The 16,087-nt window shown below is 55.1% G+C and overlaps 2 protein-coding genes across 3 annotated transcripts; one reads left to right on the top strand and one right to left on the bottom strand.

Annotated features, from left to right (window-relative positions):
* The first annotated feature begins 781 nt into the window (after positions 1-781).
* TESK1 (testis associated actin remodelling kinase 1) lies at positions 782-6,406 on the top strand. The gene is made up of 10 exons (XM_084791264.1): positions 782-2,114; positions 2,254-2,375; positions 2,483-2,531; positions 3,039-3,185; positions 3,423-3,505; positions 3,668-3,758; positions 3,906-3,989; positions 4,107-4,196; positions 4,309-4,438; positions 4,951-6,406. Exons 1-10 carry the CDS (start codon positions 1,911-1,913, stop codon positions 5,832-5,834), a joined length of 1,884 nt encoding a protein of 627 aa, XP_084647390.1. The 5' UTR covers positions 782-1,910; the 3' UTR covers positions 5,835-6,406.
* On the bottom strand, positions 6,243-13,785 carry CD72 (CD72 molecule). 2 transcript variants are annotated; one of them, XM_084791276.1, is made up of 9 exons: positions 13,630-13,785; positions 13,427-13,534; positions 12,859-12,930; positions 12,257-12,346; positions 11,454-11,786; positions 8,150-8,304; positions 7,601-7,698; positions 6,609-6,761; positions 6,243-6,377 (listed from the first exon to the last, which is right to left on the bottom strand). In XM_084791276.1, the coding sequence occupies exons 1-8, from the start codon at positions 13,709-13,711 to the stop codon at positions 6,614-6,616; spliced, it is 1,086 nt and encodes a 361-aa protein (XP_084647402.1). In that variant the 5' UTR covers positions 13,712-13,785; the 3' UTR covers positions 6,243-6,377; positions 6,609-6,613. The 2 variants fall into 2 exon arrangements, with proteins under 2 accessions (XP_084647402.1, XP_084647403.1); XM_084791277.1 differs by having other exon boundaries at positions 6,609-6,740.
* Positions 13,786-16,087: the final 2,302 nt, after the last annotated feature.

The following is a 16,087-nucleotide window of genomic DNA, read 5'->3' as shown; positions in this document are numbered from 1 at the left end:
CAGGGGTCCTGAGTTCTGTTCCCAGCAACCACATGGTGGCTCATAACCATCTATAATGTGATCTGATGCCCTCTTCTGGCCTGCAGGTGTACATGGAGACAGAGTACCCATTACATTAAATAAATAAATCTTTTTAAAAATCTTTCCAGGCGTAGGTAGCACATACTTGTGAACCCACCACAGGAGCGGCACAAATACAAAGCCAGCATGGGCTACTGAGCAAGACCCTGTTTCAATCTCTACCCAAAATATCACAAATGGGTTCTCAGTGCTAACTCTTGATGTGATGGATATGTTTTGCTGAGACCAAAGTCCCTGGGAAAATGGACACGCACTGGCCTACTCCACTGTTTCTAGAACGACTGTACATGACTCTTCACTCTTCTCTCTCCAAACCTGTATGATTCTTTCCCTTATACGGTGCACCACAACTCACTGTCTTTCTCGCCACTCGAGACCGCCTCGCACGCTCAGCCGGCCTCGCCCCGATCCCGCCGCGAGGTGGCAGCAGGCTCACGGGTGCCCGCAAGACCTCGGTCGGGATCCAGTGACGTCACGCAACCCCTGGCGCTGATTGGCCGCATCACAGACGACCTTGAGGGGGAGGAGTCAGCGGCCGAGCCGGAAACGTCGGGAAAACAGCGACGGCCACGTCCCGAGACGGGGCGTGCGCACTCAGAGGCTCCCAACCGCTGTAGAGGCCTGCGCACCTCCTCCTCTGGCCTGGGGGTGGGGTGCTGGGGGGGCGGGCAGAGTCGCGTCTACGCGATCCGGGGCGCAACCTGCTGAAAAGGGGTCACACCGCCGCGGGCTGGGCGGCAGCGAAAGCAGGAGGAGGAGGAGTCATCATCTTGAGAGGAGGGGTCACAATGACTAGCCGAGTCACACTCTGAGAGGTCTCTTTTAAGTGAGAGGAACATAAAGAGGAGGCGGGGGGTTGCAGCACAGAGGGGCTCTGGGGTACACACGGATGTGGCGCTGCCATCCCCTGGGAAGGTCCTCCTGAAAGAGAGCGGGCTCCGAGGGGGCAGCGGCCTTTTGAGGAGGCGGGATCTAACGGAGGGAGGGGCTTCCTTGCAGGTGCAGGCTTCTTAGAGAGGGTCATTAGGACAAAGAAGTAAGAGGGTGGCCACTGGAACCTGAACTTTTACTTAGGGGAAACCGGCATGGAGTGAGGAAGGGTCCGGGCAGGTCAGGGATGCTGCGGCCAGAGACCCCTTACAGCCCCAGGTACCACGGCCGCCCGATAAGACAGGTGTTAGCGAGCCTCGAGGTGTAGGGTGCCAGGGTCAGGAGACCCTAAAAAAATGGGCAGTGTGGGTGGGGCTCAAACCAAGCGAGCAGCGCGGTGATCCTTGGAGCCCAGGGCGCTGGCGGCTTCGCGCCCACAGCCAACCCGTAAATCCTCCTGTTAATTCACGCCCCGGCCTACGTGCCCGTGCGTACCTGAGGGGGCGTGGCCGGGCGGCATCCCGGGCTCCAAGGAGTTAACCGCTGGCCGGGCCCAGCCCCGCCCCCGGCAGGCCGCGCAGCCTGAGCCCCGCGGCGAAGCGGAGCAGCAGCAGCAGCAGCCGCCCGCTCGCCCGCCTCCGCCCGCGGGGAGCCCGCCCGCCGGCGCCCCGGCAGCGCTGCCGCCGCCGCCGCCGCCGCCGCCGCCCGGCTCAGGCCCAGGCCCAGGCCCCGCGCAAGAGCGGAGAGCCGCGGCGTCCCCCACCCACCCCCACACCCCCGGGCCCAGCTCGCCGGCGCGGCGGGGGCGGGCCCAGGACCTTCGGCAGGTCCTCCAGGAGTCCTGCGGGCGGGAGTCCCCGCACCCGGGATCGGGTTGGGCCGGCGCCCATGGCGAGCGCGGCCTGCCCGGGTCCCGGGGACCCGGCCATGTGAAGCAGGCCCGGGCTGGGGGCCCGGCTATGGCTGGGGAACGGCCCCCACTGCGGGGCCCCGGGCCCGGAGAGGCTCCCGGGGAGGGGCCGGGGGGCACAGGCGGAGGCCCTGGCCGGGGCCGGCCCTCCTCCTACCGGGCCCTCCGCAGCGCCGTGTCCAGCCTGGCGCGTGTGGACGATTTCGACTGCGCAGAGAAGATCGGGGCCGGTTTCTTCTCTGAGGTCTACAAGGTAAGAACCGGCGGAGAGGGCGGAGGGGCGGGACCGAGCCTTGGACGGGGAGGCTAGAACTTAGGGGCATCACAGTCTGGGTTAGAGATCCCCATGCTTAAGGCTAGCCACCCAGCCTGCCGATCCTTGCCGCCCTTAGGTTCGGCACCGACAGTCGGGGCAAGTCATGGTGCTGAAGATGAACAAGCTCCCCAGTAACCGGAGCAACACGCTAAGGGAGGTGCAGCTGATGAACCGGCTCCGGCACCCTAACATCCTCAGGTGAACGGCCTAGCCTTTCTCTGGACAGCTTGCCGGGCAGGAGGGAAAAGGGAAGGCGGGAGACGTGGTGGAGCTCAGGCTATCCTCTGTCCTCTCCCATCTTTCAGGTTCATGGGGGTCTGTGTGCACCAGGGGCAACTGCACGCTCTTACAGAGGTAAGGCCAGGAGAGCGGGAGGGAAGGCACCACACCTCCAAGTGAAAGTGTCAGTGGGCTTGGTGGGTCTGCAGGGAAATTAAAAAGAAGCCTCTTGGGGGGGGGGGGGACACCTTAGGACCTCCTCCAACCAGAGGCTTCCTGAACTTCCTTTTGGGTAAACCGTATACTAGAATCCTCAGCTGGAGTCATTCTGCGTCTCCCCGGGAACAGCGCTGGCCCATAGAACTTTGTGCCGTGTGGAAATCTTTTCTGTGTGTGTGTGTCCCAACACAGGAGCCACAACACGTGGACTAAAGCAAGAACTGGTGTGACAGAAGAATTGAATGTCTGGTTGTACTTAAATGCATTTGCTGAGGTGGCCGCACCTTGAGACGGGGCAGCCTATCGTATAAACGGGAACCTTAGAGCACAGGCTCACCTTTGTGAGCCCTCAGAGTGTGACCTGCCTTCTGACCAAAGCCTAGGCATTCACACACACACCCTTTTATTTCCCCTGTGTTCCAGTACATGAATGGGGGCACCCTGGAGCAGCTGCTCAGCTCCCCGGAACCCCTCTCCTGGCCAGTCAGACTCCACCTAGCTCTGGACATTGCCCAAGGCCTACGGTACCTACACGCCAAAGGTGTGTTTCACCGGGACCTCACATCCAAGGTAGGCTGGCTAAGGCGACTGTCAAGATGTGACTGGCATGTGGCTAGTAGATATGTTATCCTGTTGGGGTGGCAGTAGTGATCTGAGGAACTAAGTATCACACTGAGAACTGAATGGTGCTGCAATAATGGAGTGCATTGGAGACCTGGGAGGGGAGGACGCGGCAATGCCGTAGTGACACGGGGAGCAGGTGATGGGTGAGATGCTTATGTGTGTGTGTATGTGTGTGTGTGTCAGAACTGTTTGGTCCGAAGGGAAGACGGAGGCTTCACAGCTGTTGTGGGTGACTTTGGACTGGCTGAAAAGATTCCTGTTTATAGGTGAGGTGAATGCCCTTATACCCCAAGCCTCCCAGGGGTCCCCTATACTGAGTGAAGCCCCCAGTGATATTTTCTGTGGGTGGAGAGGAGGTTTGCCCCATCCCATTTTGCTTGGGGGAGGAGATGTCTGAATAGGAGGTTCTGACCAACCTGCCCCTGCAGGGAAGGGGCACGGAAGGAGCCGTTGGCTGTGGTGGGCTCCCCGTACTGGATGGCTCCAGAGGTATTGCGGGGAGAGCTGTACGACGAGAAGGTAAGAGCCTCAGTCCCCCCAGAGCCCCATCTGACGACCCTGCTAAATATTCAGGAACCCCCAGCCTTCGCCCTTACCCCTCACGGTCACCCTTCCAACACAAGACAACTGTCAACTCCTCCTCCTGGCATGGTCTCCTACCTCCAGGCCGATGTCTTCGCCTTTGGGATCGTTCTCTGTGAACTCATCGCCCGAGTACCTGCGGACCCTGACTACCTACCCCGTACTGAGGTGAGGTAACCTCCACTATGGGTGCCTCATAATAAAGGAGGGCTCCCTGGAGCTTGGTCCTTACTCACAGAGGGGCCCAAGGAAGGCTAACGTGGCAGCCCCTCGTTTGTCCCGTAGGACTTTGGCTTGGATGTACCTGCTTTCCGAACCCTGGTGGGAAATGACTGCCCGCTGCCTTTCCTGCTTCTGGCCATCCACTGCTGCAGCGTGAGTGTCACACCCCTCCCTGGCCCTGTCTTCTAAGTCCCGGGTGACAGTGAGAGGAAAACTCACTGTCTTGCTGAGCCCCGAGTGACGCTGCCCTGTCTTCACCCGTCAGATGGAACCCAGCACACGCGCCCCTTTTACTGAAATTACCCAGCACCTGGAACAGATCCTGGAGCAGCTGCCTGAGCCCACTCCCCTCTCCAGGACACCCCTCGCCAAGGCTCCCTTGACGTACAGTCAGGGTAAGCAACCATGGCCTTGACCCAGCAGAGCTCCTTCTGCCTCTCCTGAGAATCTGTTATCTGGAGGAAGCAGCTCAGTGGATCTACTATTGAAGAGGCCGGGAGTCAGGCGGGGTCAGGTGGGATGGAGCAGTGTCTCATAGAAGATGGTTTTCTATATCTAGAGTCCAAGGAAGCAGAGGTAGGAAACAAAGGCAGGCAGGCAGCTGGGAAAGAGGCTCAAGAGCGGTCAAAGCGTTTGCATAAGGACCTCAGGATCTACATGGGAGAAGCAGAGAACTGACTCCTGAAAGTTGTTCTCTGCCCTCCACTGACAACTTCAATGTCTGGTGGTCCCCACAGGCATGCACACAGACACTGTGATTTTTTTTATTTATAGCTGGAAATAAGAGCCCTCCTTTCCAGAGCACCTGTAGGAGCCCCTTTCCTAAGCTCTCGCCCACCACCTCCCTGCAGAATGAGGGCCTACAGCAGATGCTGAGAACAGTGCTGGCACACCTCTCTTTCTACAGGGTCTGCTCCAAGAGGAGATACCTCCACCACGCTTCCCAGGCCAGACCCCCGGCTCTCCCGAAGCCGGTCAGACCTCTTCCTGCCACCTTCACCAGAATCACCCCCTAGTTGGGGGGACAATCTAACACGAGTCAACCCCTTCTCGCTGCGGGAAGACCTCAGGGGTGGCAAGATCAAACTCCTGGACACACCCTGCAAGCCAGCCACTCCACTGCCCCTGGTGCCACCATCACCACTGACCTCTACCCAGCTGCCCTTGGTGACCACTCCAGAGACCCTGGTCCAGCTTGAGACCCCCGTCCGCCGCTGCCGCTCACTACCTTCATCCCCTGAGCTCCCCCGGCGGATGGAGACCGCACTGCCAGGTCCTGGCCCTTCCCCTGTGGGCCCCTCAGCTGAAGAGAAGATGGAGTGTGAGGGCAGTAGCCCTGAGCCAGAGCCCCCAGGACCAGCTCCCCAGCTGCCTCTGGCCGTGGCCACTGACAACTTCATCAGCACTTGTTCCTCAGCCTCGCAACCCTGGTCTAGATCAGGACCTCCCCTCAATAATAACCCCCCTGCCGTGGTGGTGAATTCCCCACAAGGATGGGGTGGGGAACCCTGGAACCGGGCACAGCACAGCCTCCCCCGTGCAGCAGCCCTGGAGCGGACAGAGCCCTCGCCGCCCCCATCCGCTCCCCGGGAGCCAGAGGACGGGCTGCCCTGCCCTGGTTGCTGCCTTGGCCCCTTCAGCTTCGGCTTTCTATCCATGTGCCCCCGCCCTACCCCAGCTGTTGCCCGCTACCGCAACTTGAACTGTGAGGCGGGCAGTCTTCTCTGCCATCGAGGGCATCATGCGAAGCCACCCACACCCAGCCTGCAGCTGCCTGGGGCACGCTCTTAGCAATGAGGCCCATGATCTCAGGCTTCCAACCTTGGCCTTCAGGATAGCCTGTAGGGACAGAGCGCACCTGCTGGACGATGCCAGCCCCAGATGGGCTGACTGGCACTTCTCCCCGTATAGGGGAGCATGGTCTCAGTGGACAGCACTTCCTATGGGACCCTTGGGGTCACTATCCCATCGGGATCACCGAACTAGACACAGCATTGCTGACACACAAGACTAACACGTGCAGATTATTTAAAAATATTTCAATAAAACAGCCTGGCTGGCTCCGGGCCATCCGTCCACTCAGCGGTGACCCTCCCCTGACCCATCTCCAGTGTGGGAAGTTCTTAAGGTCAGAGTCTTTTGTGGAGGCTTCTTTACTCTTTCCAGGAACAGTACCATTTCTGGAGCAGCTTTCAAGCAGGCAGCAGGTTGCCAGACCAGAGCCAGCCCTTAGCTGGGCATGCCCAAGGGTGAGGGAATGCTGGAGGACTAGCCGTCTTAAAAATTGGCAGGCCATAGGTTAAGAATGTAGGTCACAAGCTCTTGTTCAAGTGTCTGGAAAAATAAAGCATCGGTGAGTTCCAGTTGGCTGTCATCAACCCTTATCCAATCCATCCTAAGCTCTCCGAGCTCCGTCCTGTTCCAGGCCCTAGCTGTCCCCATCCCCTGCCTAGCTTGGCCCTGTGTAGGAGTGAGCCACTGGCAGTTGTGGATGTGACAAATGAGAGAGCAAGTTTTCCCTCCGTCCTTAGGCACACGCCTGTGCTGAGTCTCCCTCATGCTTACCCATTTTAGATCAGATGATGCTCATCAGGAAACCTGAAAGCCTCCAGCTCACAGATGCAGGGGTGAGGCTCCTTACACATTGATAGTCTTCCTGACCATTTCCGGTAATACTTTATGTTGTAACAATGTGCACTTTGAGAATAAGATGCAAACCTGGTGAACAGAAGTGGAATACACTCTACATCCCTCCTGTCCCCTCACTCTGCAGAACCTAGTCCAAGTCCTATCTCCACATAGTTGAGGTTTTTGAACTTAAGTGCACACAGACCTTAAGACCGTGGAGGAAAAACCACGAAAGTCTTAAAAGATGAAAATTCCGTGTAAGGAGCTGGCAGGGGGAGGTGCATCCCTTTAATCCCAGCACCCAGGAGGCAGACAGTCCACACTACATAAACCTCACACATGAAGTAGGCACCTACTTGGGGGCTCCTGGCATGTCACTGCATCTCCCCACTGCTCTCTCCTCGGACAGTTCTAGTGCCCCAGGTGGCGAGGACTAAGCAGTGCAGTCTGAGTTCAGGCAGCCTGTGGAGGCTGAGCGCGTTCGAAGCCAGCACTCCTACGTGGCTGTGATGCTTCGCTAAATCCTCAGCTCCTCTCACAGCTGACAAAAATCTCACAACCCTACCTCAGGCTCCTGAGCGCTGGGATTACAGGAATGAGCTGTCGTAACTTCAAGTATGTGCTAGGGCCCTCCAGGTACTGTGGATGTAAGGTGGAATACGAGTGCAGGCCAGAGCGCTGGCTTAGCAGGTAGAGGCGCTAAACCCAGTGACCTTGAGTGCAATCCCTGGGCTCCACATGATAAGAGAGAACTGACCCAACGAACTGTCCCCACTCTGCCACATGGCACGCCCTCTCCCAACACATTTTTTAAAATTAAAATTTTAAACAGTTGTTAATCAAGTAGAAGAAACAAGAAATCACATTACTGATTTGTGGAAGAGCTTTGGGAGCTTTGAGGAAGACATATGAAACAGACTTGACAATACCTCCATAGCTTCCCCCATTGAGGGTCAGAGTCTGCAGATTGGATCCAGTATGACTTTGAACTATTTAGCAACTCCTCTAGGCCTCTGGGCAGGAGGACCTGAGTGGGTGCAGAGAGGTGCGTGAGGAACAGTGAGAACATGAAGTCAACCGGGGTCACCCAAGGGGCCTCCGAGCTTTACTTGGCAAGAGGCCACGCCCACCTAGCAAGAGGACACGCCCACTTAGCACACGCATTAACTGCTCCATATACAGGCTACTCTCCATTTCACCTCCAAGCCAGTCTGTGAACTTCTAGTTTCAGATAACAGAGTGTCAGGGGTCTGGCACCACTCTGCCTGAGAGGCACAGGAGCCAGTGAAGAATTAAGCAGACAAGGGGCAGGCCAGCAAGCCAAGACACGGACTAGCTATTGCCGCACTTACTGGCAAATGGTGTGGCTGTCCATATCTGTCACAGGGAAGCTGTGCTGTTCACTGCCATTCCTGACTCAATGACCCACCCACCCTTTCCACACCTCCACCTCAGAATATGGAGAAGGGCATGCTCACTTGGTAAGGATACTTAGAAGAATCTAAGTCCAATACAGCCAGTTTGGAGGACAGAGATGCGCAATATTTCTGGCTCTCCTCCCAACTCCTGGGAGTACGTGAGATGTAGAAGCACCTTTTCTCTTGCTGTATCAGTCCCAGAGAACAGCAGCTGTCTACAAAGCAGAAAGAATATGGCAGCCACAGCACTGGGAATAAAGTGACCAATTGGTCAGCTGCTTGCTAATGGTCCCTAAGGTCTTCACTGGACGACATCTTCATCAGCTTTCCTCCTCGATCTTTGCCATCTTTTTGCCTCTCCTGGGAACATTTTACTTCTAATCTAGTGGAGTTAGTGTTACTGCTGCTGGCTTCTGAACTCGGCTCTAACACTGCCAACCTTCCCTAGCTCCCTCATTGATCAAAGGGCTTCTCATCCATTCCTTCACTTATTCGTTCATTCATTCATTCATTCATTCCAACTCCTCCCTGGCCACATGCAGAGCTCTGTACCCTCCCCCAGGCCCTGGCCACACCTCTCTCCACGGTGCAATAAGTAGACAGACTTGGCTCCTTTTTTTTAAGACTAAGAATATTCTCCAGTTCCCTCTCTCCACTTAAAAACGCCCATCGCTGTGCTCTCCTGGGTTCCCTTTAAGAAGTGAAATCCTCCTTTCACATCCCACTCTGCTCTTGATCCCACTTACCTCGTATCAGGCCTCGCTCCACCTTCAGGGATCATGCCCGGTCCTCCCTCCCCCCACCTCTCTCTCCCTTCTCTTCTATCTACATTTTCTGTCTGTCTCTGTCTCTCTGTCTCTCTCTGTCTCTGTCTCTCTCTCTCTGTCTCTGTCTGTCTGTCTGTCTGTCTCTCTCTCTCTCTCTCTCTCTCTCCCATCTACAGTTTCTTGTGTCTCCATCTAGCTTCCCCCATTGTTCTGTACTGTGGCAACTTAAAGGAATTTTTTTAATTTGGTGTGACTGCTTTTAAGAGTGTGAGAGACACATACTCTGGTGCCTCACATTTGACCATGTCCCCTGGACGGGGAGACCTGGTGGCACTCAGAGGAAGGACAGCAGGTTACCAAGAAGAGACTTGATACCCTATGATCATATAGAGGGGGAGGTAATCCCCCTCAGGAACAGTCATAGGGGAGGGGAATAAGGGGAAATTGGGAGGGAGGGAAGAATGGGAGGATACAAGGGATGGGATAACCATTGAGATGTAACAAGAATAAATTAATAAAGGAGGAAAAAAATAGAAAAAAAAGGAAAAAAAGAGTGTGAGAGAATAAGAAACATGCTGAAAGGTAGGCAGAGCCTTTAAAACAATGTTAAAAACTTCTCTATGCAAAACGCAACATTATATTTCCTTCTTTTTAATATGACAACAACAAAAATCTTACAGCGGCACATAACGTCAACATTTAGGAAGCTGAGGCAGGATGAGGAATTTGAACCCAGCCTAGGCTATATGTTCTCTCTCTCTCTCTCTCTCTTTCTCTCTCTCTCTCTCTCTCTCTCTCTCTCTCTCTCTCATCAAGATGTGAGCTCTCAGCCGGTCCTGCTGCCACGCCTGTGCTCTGCCATCACAGACTCTAACCCTCTGAAACCACAAACCCAATTAAACACCTTCTTTTGTAAGTTGCCTTGGTCTTGGTGTTTCATCATAGCAATAGAAGAGTAATGAAGACACTAAGTGAGCAGCAGCCCTGCTGTCATCACTGCCCTGGAGGGCAAGGTCAGAGAATCCTCACGGAAAGCTGGCTACAACCACGTTAATGAGATCGGGTTCAGATTGAGTTACCCTGCTTCAGTGAATAAAGCAGAAGAGCAACCAAGGTTGGGTCTACATCAACCTGTGCACGCACAAACACATGAGTGCGTGTGCATACACACACACTCGGGAGGCAGAGGCAGGTGGATCTCGGTGAGTTCAAGGACAGCCAAGGATACACAGAGAAACTCTGTCTCGAAAACCCCCCCCCCTCAAAAAAAAAAAAAGGACAGGTTCTTCTGAAGAATGGACCTCCATTTGGGTGGGGTGACAGTAGCTTTAAAAAAAAAAAAAGACTTAGCTGTGGCAGCTGTCCTAAAAAGATTGGGATCTGCAAAATGCAAACGCCCTTATAGCCTTAGTGGAGTTGCTTTGAGACGACACTGGTGGCACCTGCTGAACATGATGGAAGAGGCAGTGGGGAAGGCATCCTTAGGAAAAGCAAGCCGACCAGAGTCAGTGGGCCAAGCTGACTGGCTGTATAACCTGTCGCACCTGACGCAGGCCTAGACTAAGCTGTCATTTGGGCTGTCTTTAATCAGCCTAATGCAGCAGGACCAGAGGACAAAAGTAAGTGATTGAGTGACAGACCCTGGCCCCCAAGATGGATACAGAGAGGGGTGAGGGGAAGAGATGGCTGTTGGGAAAAAGGAAAACTGGGACTGCACAGGCTGGATGCCCTGGGAAGGTGGGAGGAGAGTAGAGAGACCTGTTGGGCTGCGTAGCAACAGTCGGGTAGACGCCTGCAGCCACACACGAGTGGCTGGGGTATCAAGGTCTGAAGTGTAGCTCTGGGAATGGCTGATAGCACTGGCGTGGGACTGAGAGTCATGGAAAATCAGAAGGTTGGAGAGGGGGCTGAGGGCCGGCCCAGTGGTTAACGTGGTGTCTGCCACAAAAACACAGGGGCCTTAGCTCAGATACCTGGTACCCATAGGAAGTGCTGAGCCTAGCACAGCCATGCTCTGGGTTAGTGAAGAAAGTCTGTCTCAAAAACTATTCTCCAGTGGCTGACATGCGCGCACGCGCGCGCGCACACACACACACACACACACAAGTGAGGGGAGGCACACACACAGAGAAGTGGGGGGAGGCACACTTACACACACACACAGAAGTGGGGGGAGGCACACTTACACACACACAGAAGTGGGGGTAGACACACACACACACTCACACACAGGCCTGCAGAGGCACAAGGAAGCAAGAGATGCGGGTGTGTGCCTGTCATCTTGACAGCTCAAGCTTGGTGGAAGCATCTAGCTTCCCCCTGAGTCAGAAGGGGATTTGGACAATGCGATGTGACTCACTGGAGACAGTTTCCTCTTCTCTTCCCTCTCATGATCTGCCAGAGCTTGGTGCATCCTGTCTAGTGCAGTGTGCATCTTAGCCCTCCTCCACGACCAAGTCAACAGCCACTGCCCCGTTCCTGAACAACTCACGAGCCCGAGAGCTAGACAGACCCCCGTACTAGCGACGCCCCCCCCCCCCCCCCCGTCCCCGGATTCATCCCATCTCACCCCATCTCCCCGATCCCAGAGCAGGTACCTGATGGACAGGAAAAGAATCTCTTCAGTGTGCCCTGCAAGTTTGTCATCTGCTGGCGCAGGTCCCGCCTTTGCTGTTCCTCTCTTCCCAAGTTCTCCCTGGTCTTCTGTCCATCAGATCTGCAGGCCTGTAGCTCCTGCTCAGTGGCCTCGTGAGTCCTCTGCCTCTCCTGTAAAGCTTCCTGTCTCAAGGTCACCTCTCTCTGAGACTCCTGAAGATCCGCCTCCCTCTGCCCCAGCTGTCTTGTTTTCTCCCTCAGCTGCTGCTGCAAGCTGATGTTGGTGGCTTCCAAAATCCTGGTCGCCTCCTGGAATTGCTGTGACACCTGCAGATCTGTTTGGCCATAGGAGAGACTGGTTGGGTGGAGCGACACACCGCAGGGAAGGCTGAGAAAGGAGGATAGCAGATTCGAGGCCAGCCTGGGCTATGTATGGTGGGGTGGGGGTGGGGACGAGATGCAGGGAAACTTGAGGGCACTTCCTACAGCTGTACCCGGGTGCTAAGACTTCAGCATCAACGTTCTTTTTTTTTTTTTTTTTTTTTTTAACTTCTTCTCTAAGGCGCTGAATTTAAGATCTAGAGCTTAAGGAAATCCTGAAGTGGGTAAGGATAATTTAGGAAGGCAGGACACTCCAGGACAGACAGACCCCGCTGGAAACCAAGGATGTTGGAACCGTGTCTTTGAGCCTTGCTGAGGAAAGGCCAATTGGGGGAGAGAGAAGGGAAGATGTTGAGAATGAGAGGGCAACGGGGGGGGGGTCGGAGGGGTCGGGTTGGGGGGGCGGGGGTGTACCCATACTCACAGCGAACTCCCAGGCAGATGACAGCCACCACTAGCATCAGACAGGCCAGGAGAAGGCCAAGCAAGAAGTATTGCAAGCAGACTGTGGGACCTTAGGGGACACGGATGATAGGTAGGTAGTCAGCCCCCCACCCCCACCCCAACCCCATCCATCCCCGGGAAGAAGGTCTACAGTGAGACCGGGAAAGAGCGAAAGCATTCCTAAGCAGGCTTTGCCCCGCGGGCAGGCTGGGAGTAAAAGCTGTAACTGGTGAAGAGGACTGAAGCGGTCGTTACTAGTCAGAAGAAACTAAAGTTCACACAGGCAAAGGGAGGTACAGGAGTAGGGGCCATCCGAACAGGGAACTTGTGATCTGCGTTGACTCCAGGCGGGAGCAATCGCTACCGGGATGGAGTAGGCAGCAGAGCGGCTGAATCTCACACGCTCAGTAGGGACAGGGCAAAACCCAGCTCCACCCCACTGGGATGCACACTGGGTACCAAGCGTCAGGAATCCCTGTCCTGCGCCTGCCTGCGGGGCGGGCAAGCTGGGGCTGCGGGGGCGCGGGTGGGGCGAGGGGTGGCGGGAGTAGGGAGGACGAGGGGGTGGGGGAGAATACGCACAAGCGGGAATCCAGCCCACAGCAACCGGCTTCAAGGAGCTCCAAGAGGAAGTTGGTTGGTCTGGCCTGACCCCTGCGAACCAGGAGCGCCCCAAGTGAGGATGGAAAGTCCCGGTAACTTATCTCCCTTCTCCCCAGCCCCACACCAAGTGCTGAGGGACAGCCGCATCACCCTGGAGACTTCATCTGCTGCCCCCGGGGTTCATGTCCCTGTCGCCTTCCGGGGACGCGCGGGAGGGCGTTTGGGACTGACCTGGCTCACCTCCTGCTTGTGTCACGTTAGCCACCCCGCTTCCCTCATATACCTCATCTCTCTCCTTATCGTCTGTGACCCTTCATACCCTTCATCTTTTTTCCAGGTCCTTCCCACTCCTGTTTTCCACGGAAGTCCACACCACCGAGTTTCCCTGATCCTGACGCCAGCTTCCCAGCAAGGACCTCCCTTTCTTTCATCTCCCCCCCTCCCCCCGCACCCCCCCCCCCCCGGCTCTCTGATGCCTTGCTCCTTCCTCCAACACTGCTGTGCACACCCCAGGTGAGGATGTAGACATCCCTGGGGCCTCCCGTACCTGCTTTGTCCACTGGTGGAGCGGTCGCCAAGACTGATGGCCCTCCCGGGTCTGGAGACACGTATACATTTTCGTAGGTGAGTTCCCCATCCTCATAGGACTCACAGTCTGGAAAGGGAAAAAGGCCCAAAGGAGGAGTAAGTCTAGCATTAGGTCTGTGGAATCCGGGAGGGACAGACAGGAGGGCAGCAGGCGGGACTTACCCTGTCCTAAGTGGTTAGACAGGCTTTTCTTTAGGGGCACCTTCACAAAGCGCAGGTCTGCATAGGTGATGGCATCAGCCATGGCCCCCCGGGGCACCTGTGCCTCAGGATCTTCCAGCTAATCCACCGGCCCTCACCTCCCTGGCCACGCTCCTCTCTTAGGCAGGCACGGAGTTCTCTCTGCGACTGTAAGGCTCAGTGCCCTCTGCGTGCTGTGACGACGACGATGCAAAAGAGGAAGGTCGCTGGCAGATGGACCCAGTGAAGCAGAAGACAGGTCCTTGGGTTGGAACCAGGGCGCCATGGTGGGACACGGGGGTCCAAATTACAGGTGCCGAAGCTAGTCTGGACCTGTGCCCAGCAAGAGCCCCCTCCTCGGTGTACCCTAGACCCATGTTAGCCTCCACAGTGCTCAAGATCATCACACCAGTCCCCAGGTGTGTGTGTGGGTGTGTGGGTGTGTATGGTTGGCCACCCCCTCCTGCCTGCCCATTCACTGAGATCTGTCAATGTACAGACGACTCTTTTGTTCTTAGCTGACTCAGGACACCACCCCAGTCACTCACTACCCCAGGTTGTAGCTTCCTCCACAACCATAGGCTGTGGAGTTCCTACCAAGAAGCCTTAGTGGCTTCTCGTTTATTTAGCGTGGAAGGCTTCCTAGGTGAACCTGACTCCCCTCTTGCTTGCTTGTGAAAGCTTTTTGGAGGATGCAAGGGAGGCAGGAACAAGCTGGTTTCCCTCTGTGAACATCCCGGACCCCCCACTTGATAGCCCACCCACCCCATCCCTCACCCTGCAGTCTACCTGACCACACCTGTACATGAGTGTCTCCTTCCCCCCCCCCACCCCCATCCATCCTTCCTGTGACATCCTGAGGCATTCTCTGTGTTCCCACATCAGAACCACATCAGGAGGCAAGGTCCACTGTGCAGCGGCTCAGAAGCAGCTCTGGACTGGGCGGGAGGACTAACCTGGAGCAGCTGTGGTCTTCACATAAGCCTTCTAGGGAGGAAGGAAAGGAGACTGAGTGTGGGGTTCAGTAAGGGATGTTGGGGTAATGTCCCTGTGGACTGTGCACAGTCTGCCCTTATTCATTCAAATGCCGATTCCTCTGCCCCACTAGCTGGTTTCAATCTGGGCATTGCACTGTGAAGATCACTCTCCTTAGAATGATCTCCTGGCCGGGCAGTGGTGGCGCACACCTTTAATCCCAGCACTCAGGAGGCAGAGGCAGGTGGATCGCTGTGAGTTTGAGGCCAGCCTGGTCTACAAAGTTAGTCCAGGACAGCCAAGGACACAGAGAAACTGTCTCGAAAAACAAAACAAAACAAAAGATCTCCTGTTTCAAGTTTGTGTGAACGTGTCACCATTTGTTCTCTGTATAGCCAAGAAAAGCGAACTAGCCAATGCTGAGCAATCCAAAGACTAGGATGGGGCATCCTGGTGGCACAGGGAGGGAAGAAGAAAAAGCAGGAAAGAAATGCCCATGGAGAGGACCAGGAAGCACCGGGAGGAATGAGCCAGACCTCGGAAATGAGTAAAAAGCAAGTTTTTTTGTTTTTTAACTTTTATTGATTGTCTATGATTTACACATTGTGCACCACAACCCCACTCATCTCCCTGTCCCCTCATATCTACCCTTGGCCCTTGCAGCCTCCACCTCCAGTAAAACAAAGCAAACAAACAAAAATCTTGTCATGGAAGCTGTAGCGAATCACGCAGTATAGTCTTTTGTCCACACATGTTTACTTTCAAATGCTCATTGCGACCAGTCATGGGTCTGGTTGGAGGTCTACACCATCAACACCGGGCACTCACTGGGACTGCTCTCAGATATCCCGTTGTTGCCCTGTGTCATGGAGATTCTTACGCTTTGGATCTGCAGGACCCGCCCCTTCACGTGAGAAATCAGAATGGGAGGAAACTATGTTACCTTGGAGGTTTAGGATGGAGTAATTACTGTGCAGCATTGTGCTACAGGCTAATTAAATAGATCCTAGTCTCTCTGTGTGGTTATTTAGGTTTAAAGCTGGTCAAGAAGTAACCACTGAATTATTAGAATAATAAATCAATATTAAATATTAATGTTTCCACAACAAAGGGATATGTTGGGGCTGGAGAGATGGCTCAGTGGCTGAGCACTTGTTCAATTCCCAGCCCCTACATGGGCATTCACAGCTATCTGTAAGTCCAGTTCCAGGGGATCTGATGCCCTTTTCTGACCACCTTGGACACCAGGTGGTATACAGCATACATGCAAGCAAATCTCAAACACATAAAATAAAATAAAACTTAAAAAAGAAGAAGGAGTTAGGTAGTGAGGGTGCACACCTTTAATCTTAGAACCTGGGAGGCAGTGGCAGGTGGATCTTGTGAGTTTGAGGCCAGCCTGGTCTACACAGCGAGTTCCAGAACAGCCAGGACTACACAGAGAAACTCTGTCTCAAAAAAAAAA

Source organism: Acomys minous (assembly GCF_964271855.1).
Source record: "Acomys minous genome assembly, chromosome: 8".
Taxonomy (NCBI): domain Eukaryota; kingdom Metazoa; phylum Chordata; class Mammalia; order Rodentia; family Muridae; genus Acomys; species Acomys minous.
The sequence above is the reverse complement of the archived record's forward strand: the minus strand, read 5'-3'. Positions and strand labels throughout refer to the sequence as shown.

Excerpts from the sequence above, each read along its gene's own strand:
- TESK1 (XM_084791264.1), top strand. The coding sequence starts at position 1,911 with ATGGCTGGGGAACGGCCCCCACTGCGGGGCCCCGGGCCCGGAGAGGCT. Across the intron at positions 2,532-3,038 it reads AACTGCACGCTCTTACAGAG|TACATGAATGGGGGCACCCT; the intron begins GTAAGGCCAGGA and ends CCTGTGTTCCAG. Across the intron at positions 4,197-4,308 it reads TGGCCATCCACTGCTGCAGC|ATGGAACCCAGCACACGCGC; the intron begins GTGAGTGTCACA and ends TTCACCCGTCAG.
- CD72 (XM_084791276.1), bottom strand. The coding sequence starts at position 13,711 with ATGGCTGATGCCATCACCTATGCAGACCTGCGCTTTGTGAAGGTGCCC. Across the intron at positions 12,347-12,858 it reads TGTGGGCTGGATTCCCGCTT|GTCCCACAGTCTGCTTGCAA; the intron begins GTGCGTATTCTC and ends GTGTCCCCTAAG. Across the intron at positions 11,787-12,256 it reads CATCTGCCTGGGAGTTCGCT|ATCTGCAGGTGTCACAGCAA; the intron begins GTGAGTATGGGT and ends ATGGCCAAACAG.